This window comes from Equus asinus, chromosome 20 (genome assembly GCF_041296235.1).
Source record: "Equus asinus isolate D_3611 breed Donkey chromosome 20, EquAss-T2T_v2, whole genome shotgun sequence".
In the NCBI taxonomy this organism is placed as follows: Eukaryota; Metazoa; Chordata; class Mammalia; order Perissodactyla; family Equidae; genus Equus; species Equus asinus.
Window position 1 is genome coordinate 17181587 of NC_091809.1, and position 8747 is coordinate 17190333.

The following is an 8747-nucleotide window of genomic DNA, read 5'->3' on the forward strand; positions in this document are numbered from 1 at the left end:
CAGCCTCCTAGGGGAGCGGAGGGCAGTGTGCGCAGGGTTGGGAGGCTGGGAGGGAACCCAGATCGCCATCGCCGCCCCCGCATCTCAGGGCATGCAAGGTACGGGGGTGGGGGGGGGTGCACTCCGTGAGGAGGGACCTCAGGAAGGGTCCCCACCCTCGCCTCCAACTCAAGCGAGCCCTCCCCACGTGCCTTCCCCCTGCCTCCAGGAGCGCCGGCTCCCCTGGCCCAGTGTGGGAAAAGCTTCGGTCGTTTGTCCACTCGGTCACGCGGCCCCACGGGGAGCCCCTCCTGCGCCTAACGTTTCCACCAGAAGCAGGACGTGAAAACGCCCACGTTCACGCACGGAGATTCGGCAGCGCTCGGTCCCACCCCAGCTCCACCTCACGCGCCCCATCCTCAGTGGAGAAGCCGCACGGCCGGGCGTGCGGAAAGGCCTGCAGCCACAGCTACGATCTGCTCGCGCATAGCCGCCAACTCTGCCTGTGCTTTTCCCCTCGCGCCGCCCTGCCCTCTGCTCGGCCCCCGGGAGGCCCCACAGTCCCGGTCCCCGCGGCAACGGCGAGGACGCACAGGCTGCAGTGTCCCAGCTTTATTGCAAACTCAGGCGTGCGTGGTGGACACTATACTGGACACGGGGCGGGGCCTAAGCCGAGGGGGCGGGGCTCGAGGGGAGGACCGAGGTCAACGGTGTGGGAGGGTCGCGAGCCTGGGCCAAAAGTCTAGGGCTCCAGGGGGCTGAGAGCGATCACCCCGGAGCCGAACTCCAGGAGGGGAGAGGGGTCTAAGACAGGCGTAACCGGAGGGGCGGGCCCTAAGCCAGGGGTGGGTGCGGTGGGCGGGGCTAGGCTCTGGCTCAGTGGAAGGTCTCCACCTCTACCACGGTCCAGTCACCCTGCGGGGAAGCCACATCGTCAGGGGAGAAGCTGGTGACCGAGGTGATGCTGGCACGGGACTCGTCCAGGGGAGACAACAGTTCGGCCCAGCGGCCCAGTTCGGCGTCGCTGAGAGCCGTCCGGGCGCCCCCCGCGACGCCGCCAGCCCCGGCGCCCCCTGGGCCACCGCCGCTGCCTCCCGCGGCGCCCTCGGCGGCCGCCAGCAGCAGCGTCCGGCTCAGCAGGTGCTGCACGACGCTCGCCTGCAGCGCCCCCAGCGGCAGCTCGCCCAGGCGCGCCGGCTTCGCGCCCCGAGAGGCAGCCCCGGCCCCCGGCCCCGCCCCCGCCTTCCCACCCCCGGCGCCAGGCCCCGGCCCCGCGTCCAGGGCGCCTGGGGCGGGGGTCGCCGACTCGGGCCCTTCAGCCTCGTAGATGGTGCACAGGCCGTCGGCGGAGCCCGACCCGGTAGCAGGAGGCCAAGGCAGGGGCGCTCCTGCGGGGAGAGAGGCCAGGCTGGGCCGAGGGAGCCCCGCCCCGCCCCTTAGCTCCGCCCCATACCCAACTGCCCCGCCCCCGGGCTGCGAAGCCTCGCCTCCGACCCCGCCCTCCTGCCATCCCCGCCCTCGCCCCTCCCACAGCTCCGCGGGGTCCTGGGGGCTGCTGACCTTGTGTACCGCGGACGGCCAGGGGCGGAGCGGGCCCTCGGCTCCAGGCGGCCGGGTGGCAGGCGGCGAGCTCCGCGTCGGCGGGCGGGGAGGCCGCGGCGCCGCCCTCGGGCCCGCTGTCGTAGCCGCGCAGCTCCTCGGGCGTGCTCGTGGCGCTGCTGCTGTGGCCCGCGAGGTCCGGGCCGCTCAGCGTACTGGACGGGCTGCGCGAGGGCGGCGGCGGTGGGCCCGGGGCCAGCGCCAGGGTCAGCCGTGGGCCCGGGAGAGGGGCATCGGGGCCTGGGGTCGGGGGACGGCGAAGGGCCTGCAGAGGGGGTGAGGCGGGGGGAGAGGGCGGGGCCTGCAGAGGAGGCAAAGCCAGGGAAGGTGGAGCCTGCGGCGGGGGCGTGGCCATGGAAGAGCGAGGGTCTTGCAGAGGGAGTGAGGCAGGAGAAGGTGGGGCTTGCAGAGGGGGCAAGGCCAGAGAAGGAGGAGCCTGCGGAGGGGGTGTGGCCAGGGGAGAGGGGGGATCTTGCAGAGGGGGTGAGGCAGGGGGAGAGGGAGGGGCCTGCAGAGGAGGCAAGGCCAGAGAAGGTGGAGCCTGAAGAGGGGGCGTGGCCAGGGCAGAGGGCAGGGCCTGCAGAGGAGGTGAGGCAGGGGGAGAGGGAGGGGCCTGCAAGGGTGGCGAGGCTAGAGAAGATGGAGCCTGTGGAGGGGGCGTGGCCAGGGGAGACGGAGGGTCTCGCAGACCGGCGGAGGCCACAGAGGGTTGGGTTTGCAAAGGGGGCATAGCCAGGTAAGAAGGCATGGTCTTCAGAGGGGGAGATGCCAGAGAAGGTGGAGCCTGCGGAGGGGACATGGCCTGAGGAGAGGGTGTGGCCTGCAGAGGCGGTAAGGTCAGAGAAGGTGGGGCCTGTATAGGGGCCAGGGTCAGAGGAGAGGGAGTGGCCTGTAGAGGGGGCGTGGTCCGAGAAGGTGGAGAGTGTGGAAGGGGCATGGCCAATGGAGAGGGCGGGGCCTGCAGAGGTGGCAAGGCCAGGGAAGGTGAGGCCTGTATAGGGGGAAGGGTCAGAGGGGAGGGAGTGGCCTGTAGGGGGGGCGTGGACAGAGGAGAGGGAGGTGGTGATGCCAAGGGAGATGGAGAGCCTAGAGGAGGAGGACACTGCAGAGATAGTGTGGTCAGAGAAGAGGGAGAAGCCTGCGGAGAGTCCTGTGTGGGAGGTGTGGCCAATGTATGGGGCGTGGCCCGAAGAGGGGGCGGAGAGAGGGAAGGACTGGCCCGCGGAGGGGGCGTGGGCAGAGCGGAAAGCCCCTGCAGAGGTGGTGTGGCTAGGGGAGAAGGAGGGTTCCGCAAAGACGTTGCTTGAGAAAGAGAGGTTTGTAGAGGGGGCGCGGCTGGTGGTAGAGGAGCCGAGAAAGAAGGTGTGGCCGAGGGAGAGGGGAGAGTCAGAAGAGGGGGCAAAGCAGGGGAAGCCTGAGTAGGGGGCATACTCTGCAGAGGGGGTGAAACCGATGGAGAGAATGGAGCCTGAACAGTGGCCGTGGCCAAGGCAGAGGTAGATGCCTCCGGAAAGGATGTACCCAGGGGTGTGGGTGGAGCTTGCAAAGGGGGTGTGGCCGGCGGGGAAGGGAGGGTCTGCAGAGAGGGTGGAGCAGAGGGAGAAGGAGGGGCCAGTGGAAGGGGCGTGGCCAAAGGACTGGTAAGGACCTGGGAAGGGGGCGTGGTCGGTGGAGACAGAGGGAGCGCGTCCGGGAGGGGCGTGGCTGTGATATGGGGAGGCGGTGCCAGTTGTGCAGCGGCACAGGCTGGAGTGGGTGTGGCCAGAGGAGGAGAAAGGTCTTGCCCAGGGGCTACGCCCCTCCTTGGGGGCGTGGCCTGTGGGGGGCGCAGAGCCTGCAGCCCTTTCGTCTTGGGTTGCAAGGGATGCACCAGAGCCCGCGGTGTTCCACCCAGCGAGGCCCCGGAGCGGGCTGGGGATGACAGAGGGGTGGCGCTGGAGCCCAGGGGGCGCGAGACTGGCCTCTGGAGTCCTCCGCCGGCGTTGGGTCGCCTCCTGACGGCAGGGCTCGACTCCGCGGTGCTGCGCTCCAGGGCGCTGCTCACTGATTTCCTGGGGGCCTCGGTGGGAGGCCGAGGCCGGGCACTGGGAGCTGCCCGAGGGAGACCCACCTCAGCGCCCGCAGCCCGGGACCGACGGGAGATGGTCGGGGAAGGGGCGCCTGGGGTGGACCCAGAGGAGTCTGGGGACAAAACAGAAGGCCAAAGGGTGACCAATACTTCTGGGCTGGTCCCCCTCACTGCCCAGGAAGCCCACTCCTCTCCAGGTCACGTACCTCTCCGTGCCCCGGCGCTCAGGGCGCTCCTTCTAGGCGTTTCTGGGGCTTTTCCTCTGGCCGCAGGTTCCTCAGCTGGGGGCCGGAGGCCCTTCTGCCCAAGAGGGCCTAGCCTGGGGACAGGAGGGGCCATGCTAAGGGCAGAGCCCCAGCTCCTTGTTTCATCTCCCAATTCTACACTTTCCCATCTGTGAAATGGGACATGTGCCTTCTCTGTGGACCAATAATGGCTTTCATACAATTTGCACCCGGTGATCTTCAAGTGCTCCCACGCCCAAATTGATGTGTGAAATTAAAAGGTTCCAGATAGTGACACTAACCCTGCCTAGGGAAGGGGGGAGGGGGGCATGTTACCTGGTGGTCCCGCTGGTGCGCCCCGGGCTAGAGACAGAGACTGGGCCGGGGGTCTTGGCAGGGGTCCGCTCCCCTCTCCCAGCAGCGGGGGCCCTGGAAGCTGCGGGGAGAAGGCCGAGGCAACATGGTTCCCCGGAAAGAAGGGGGATCCCGGAACCTCAGAAGGATAGGGGGGCAAGAAGATGGGGTCTGAATCGGGGAAAGATGCCGGGGTACCTGGGCTCCGGGGGCCTGTCCCGGCGCTCCGCGCTGGTCCCACGCGGGGAGCAGCCTCGGGGAGAGCGGCTCCCCGGATGCCGGCTCGCTCCGCCAGGGGCCCTCGCCCCACAGCTCCCGCTGCCCCCAGAACTCGGAGGGCCGCGCTGGTTACGGGAGGAGGGGGTCGAGGAGACCCTGGGGGCCTGGGAGTCGGAAGGCCAGGAGGGCGAGAAGCCGGCGTCCGCGCGGCGGCCCCTGCCCTGGCCTTGTCCCTCTTGTCCATTCCGCACCTGATGAAACAGACCGATCAGCATCCGAGGTCTTGGACCGCTATGCTGCCTGCAGGGACCTGGGTCCTGGCACCTCGCGTCCCCTTCCCCAGCGTCGCCACCCACGGGCGCCCAAACCTCGATCCACTTCCCTTTTACCCACACCCGCACCCACTCACCAACCCAGCTGTTCATGGTTGTCCCTAAAGTCCCACCCCCACCGCTCTCCTCCAGGCCCTGCCTGCCCCACCCACCCCCCTCTCCCGCCTCCGCTCCCTTTCAGGACCCCAGATCCACGCCCCTACCCCTCACCCCTTCAGGGACCCAGACGACTAGCCTTGGGGACAAGGGGCTGCCAGAGGCTCCGGATGAGGGGGACGCGAGCGCACGCCCTGGTCCTCTCGCCAGCCCCCAGCGCCCTCCCCGGGCCTTCCCGAGGGATGCCGGCACCTGCCGGGAGGAGGAGCGGCTCCGGCTGCCCGCGAACGGGCTCGGGGAGACAAAGAGCCGCGTCCCGAGCCCGTCCCCCTCCCCCAGCCGGGCCCCGGCCCGCGTCGCCCCCTCCACCTGCTGGCGCCGCGCTCACCTCCGGCTCCGGCTCCCGCCGCTCCACACTGGGTCGCCTGGGGTGGGGCTGGGTGCGAGCGCCGCGGAGGCCGAGAGCGCCGAGAAGGCGAGGGGAGGGGGCTTCGGGCGGCGGCGCCAGGAGCCGAGCCCGCCCCTCGAACGCGGGCTGGGGAGACAGGGGCGCGCGCGCGCGATGCAGACCCGGGAGGAGGCGGGAGCGCGCTGGGAATGGAGGAGCGCGCGTTGGGGGGAGGCGCGGCTTCTCGGCGGTCCGGGGAGGCTTGTGACCGCGGCTGCGCCTGAGGACCTCAGACACCGCACAGGAGGGGGTTCAAGGGAAGTCCTCGGGGTCCCTGACCCGGCCTCCCCCCACCCGCGCACACACACCTGCCCAGCACCCCCCACACACAACCACCTGGCGACCAAGGCCCACCTGGACGCGGATAGGCTGGGCCCTGGCAACCAGGGGGCGGGACCATCGCGCCTCGGGCCCGATCGACCAATCCGGCCGCTCCGGGTCCTGGTCCCTGTCCCCGCCTTCACGACCACGGAAGCCGGGCCCCCCAGGGTCCCTGGTGCCTGTGTCCCTCTCATACCTGAAGGCTTCTCCCAGGCCCGAGGAAACCCTCTACCTGATTGAAGAGGGGACTACTGTGAGAATGCAGCCCTGGGAATTTAGGGGTAGACCCCGGAGTTGAGGGAACATAAAGAAAGGAAGGACGAGAGGGAGGGAGAGAGTATGGTGAGAAGTGACCCCGCGTTCTGCAGGGCAGAGCACCCTCATCCTCCACACCCCCCTGGGTCACAGGAAGAGGTGAGATCAAGCCAGCAAGGCTCCTCGGCAAAGCCTGGCTTTGAGGGGCCAAGATTATGGGGGTCAAAACAGGTGTATGAAGGTGCAGAGGCGATCCCGACCGAGGTTTCCCAGCCCAGCGGGCGCCAGTGGGAGGCGTCATTTTGGTGACTTCGCCAACGCCAACTCGTGCAGGAGCCTCAGGGGAAGAACTCGATAGGGGACTGAGGGGGTGGAAGGGTGAAGAGGGAGATGACCAACCTCGGCTGCCCTGCACCAGCCGAGGGATGCCAGGAGCCCTCCCGCAGCTCCACGTCCCCCCACACGCACTGCTTGCAGCCTCCATGCCTCATCTCTGCAGTCTCTTAGCCACCCCGAGCCCCATCCCGCAGAACCCGCTCCCTCTGCCCCACCCCTTCCCCATTACACACACACAGGGGAGCAGCTCTTCTCCACCTGGAGCCCAGGGGGCTACTACACAGGACAAGGAAGGGTGGCACGTGACACCTGGGTGAACCTGTCCTGGGAGGAAGGAAGAGAAGCTTAACTAGGGTGTGGCTGGAAGCAAGGGTTTGGATCTTCTGCCTTGAGGAGTTGTGCCCACAGTTGAGGTTTCAGGAATGGAAGAGTGAAAAACATGGTGGGGTCAGCCCGGCTTTGCCCAGTGGAGGCCCATCTTCAGATCCCGTCCTCCCCACGAACTCTCCCTTCTGCCAGGGAGAGGTGCCCCCTCACAGCCCCCCAGGGCACTGCCCTCTGGATTGGATCATTCTAGGCCTCACCTCCTCCCCAGGTCTACCCAGTGTCAACTGGGTGAGACACTGGCATGACAGCAGCCTGGGTGCCCTGCCCACCCACCCACCCACCGGCAGCGTCCTCTTGCCTTCTATCGTCCCTCCAAGTCTACACTGAATGCATCCTGCATTTCTTCTGGATCTGGACTCCACCCACTTATAAAAATACTCCTCAAACATCCATCAACAGGGAGGTGGCATACACAAGGCAAAGTGTGTCCTACAATAGAATACCCCCCATCAATAGAAAGCAACCAGCTACCAAGACACGCAAAACAGGCACGAATCTCAAAACCATTCTGCTGAGCAAAAGAAGCCACACACACATACACACGGCATGCACTGTATCATTCCATTTATGTAACATTCTAGAAAACGCAAGTTAATCTATGGTGGGCGAAAGCAAATCAGTGGTTGTTGGGGGGCTGCTGGGGGAGGGAGGTTGTTGACCCACCATTGTAGTCATCATGTGAGGCTATAAGGGCTCATCGTTTTAAGCTGCTGTGTTTTGGGGTAATTTGCTATGCAGCAATAGGTAACCACCTCAGGTTCACAGCGTCTTCAAAGCTGGGTATTAAATTAGTGTTGGCAGGCACGTGGAGAAATCGGAACCCTTGTGCACTGTTGGCGGGAATGGAAAATGGGACAGCCACTCTGGAAGACAGTTTGGTGACTCCTCACAAAATTAAACAGGGAATTACCATATGATCCAGCAATTCCACCCGAAAGAATTGAAATCAGGGACCTGAAGAAATATTTGTACACTCATACTCATAGCAGCATTATCCACAATGGCCAAAAGATGGAAGCAACCCAAGCGTCCATTGATGGATGGATGGATAAATGCAATGTGGTCCATCCATATGATGGAATGTTATTCAACCATAAAAAGGAAGGAAATGCTGACACCTGCTCCAATGTGAGTGAAACACGAAGACATGATGCTCAGGGAAATGAACCAGACACAAAAGGACAAATCCTGTGTGATTCCACTCCTCTGAGGTCCCTAGAGGAGTCAGGTTCATAGAGACAGAAAGTGGCATGGTGGGTACCAAGGGCTCGGAGAGGGGGAGCGAATGTTTAATGGGGACAGAGTTTCAGTTTTGCAAAGTTAAAAGTGTTCTGGAGATGGATGGTGGCAATGGCTGCAAAACGCTGAACGTGCTTAACGCCGCTGAGCTGTACACTTAAAAATGGTTCCGATGGCAAAGTCTACGTTATGTGCATTTTCCCCCAATTTTTTTTAAAGGCTGGGTATTATCGATGAGGGGAGACTCACACGCTACTAAGGGGAATGTAAATTGGGTGGTCTTTCTGGAGAACAAGTGGAAAGCGTTGTATGTGTGTCCTAGGACGCAGCCATTCCACTCAAGCATCTACACCTCGGCAGGTGCCATAGACCCCGCAGTATCCCTGAGCACCCACAGTCCCCGTGTGCAGGGGCAGTCAGAAGGGCCAGGGAGTCACCCTGTCCATCCCCTTTCCCAGAGCAGCCCTCAGCCTGGAAAGACGAGCTGGTACATCAATACTTCCACTCACTCACCTCTTGTTTGGGTGCCCACAGTGAGCTGCTCATCCAACCTCATTAACACACGTTCATTCATGTTCACTGGCTTCGTCTCTTTCCAATCTCACCTCCCCACTGCTCCACCACGCGTGTTTCCTGGGATCACCTTCCAGACAAACTCTTTGCGTGCAATTCCTTGTCTCAGGGTCTGCATCGAGAGGAGCCCAAGGTGGGCCAACAGCTCAATCATCCACCCGTCCATCATCGACTGAAGGCCCACTGTGTGCCCAGGCACCATGCCAAGTGCTGGGGACACAGCAGAGAGCTGAAGTGCCATGTGTCTGGGGCTCCTGGGGCTGCCATCCCAGTGACCTCAGAGCTCTTGCACAAGCACATGCAGTATGCACAGCCCT

General features: G+C 64.6%; 1 protein-coding gene across 2 annotated transcripts; it reads right to left on the reverse strand.

The window, feature by feature from the left end:
• Positions 1-723: 723 nt before the first annotated feature.
• Positions 724-5961, reverse strand: PRR36 (proline rich 36). 2 transcript variants are annotated; one of them, XM_044753134.2, is made up of 6 exons: positions 5260-5961; positions 4423-4694; positions 4207-4306; positions 3853-3965; positions 1540-3669; positions 724-1367 (listed from the first exon to the last, which is right to left on the reverse strand). In XM_044753134.2, the coding sequence occupies exons 1-6, from the start codon at positions 5832-5834 to the stop codon at positions 856-858; spliced, it is 3702 nt and encodes a 1233-aa protein (XP_044609069.2). In that variant the 5' UTR covers positions 5835-5961; the 3' UTR covers positions 724-855. The 2 variants fall into 2 exon arrangements, with proteins under 2 accessions (XP_044609069.2, XP_044609068.2); XM_044753133.2 differs by having other exon boundaries at positions 1540-3759; positions 5260-5960.
• Between the last annotated feature and the right edge of the window lie 2786 nt (positions 5962-8747).

What these genes read in the sequence shown, in the direction of transcription:
- PRR36 (XM_044753133.2), bottom strand. Translation starts at nt 5,834, where the DNA reads ATGAGAGGGACACAGGCACCAGGGACCCTGGGGGGCCCGGCTTCCGTG. An exon ending in GGCGGGAGCCGGAGCCGGAG is followed by an intron (nt 4,695 to 5,259) that starts GTGAGCGCGGCG and finishes CTGTTTCATCAG; the next exon opens with GTGCGGAATGGACAAGAGGG. An exon ending in CGCACCAGCGGGACCACCAG is followed by an intron (nt 3,966 to 4,206) that starts GTAACATGCCCC and finishes TCCTGTCCCCAG; the next exon opens with GCTAGGCCCTCTTGGGCAGA.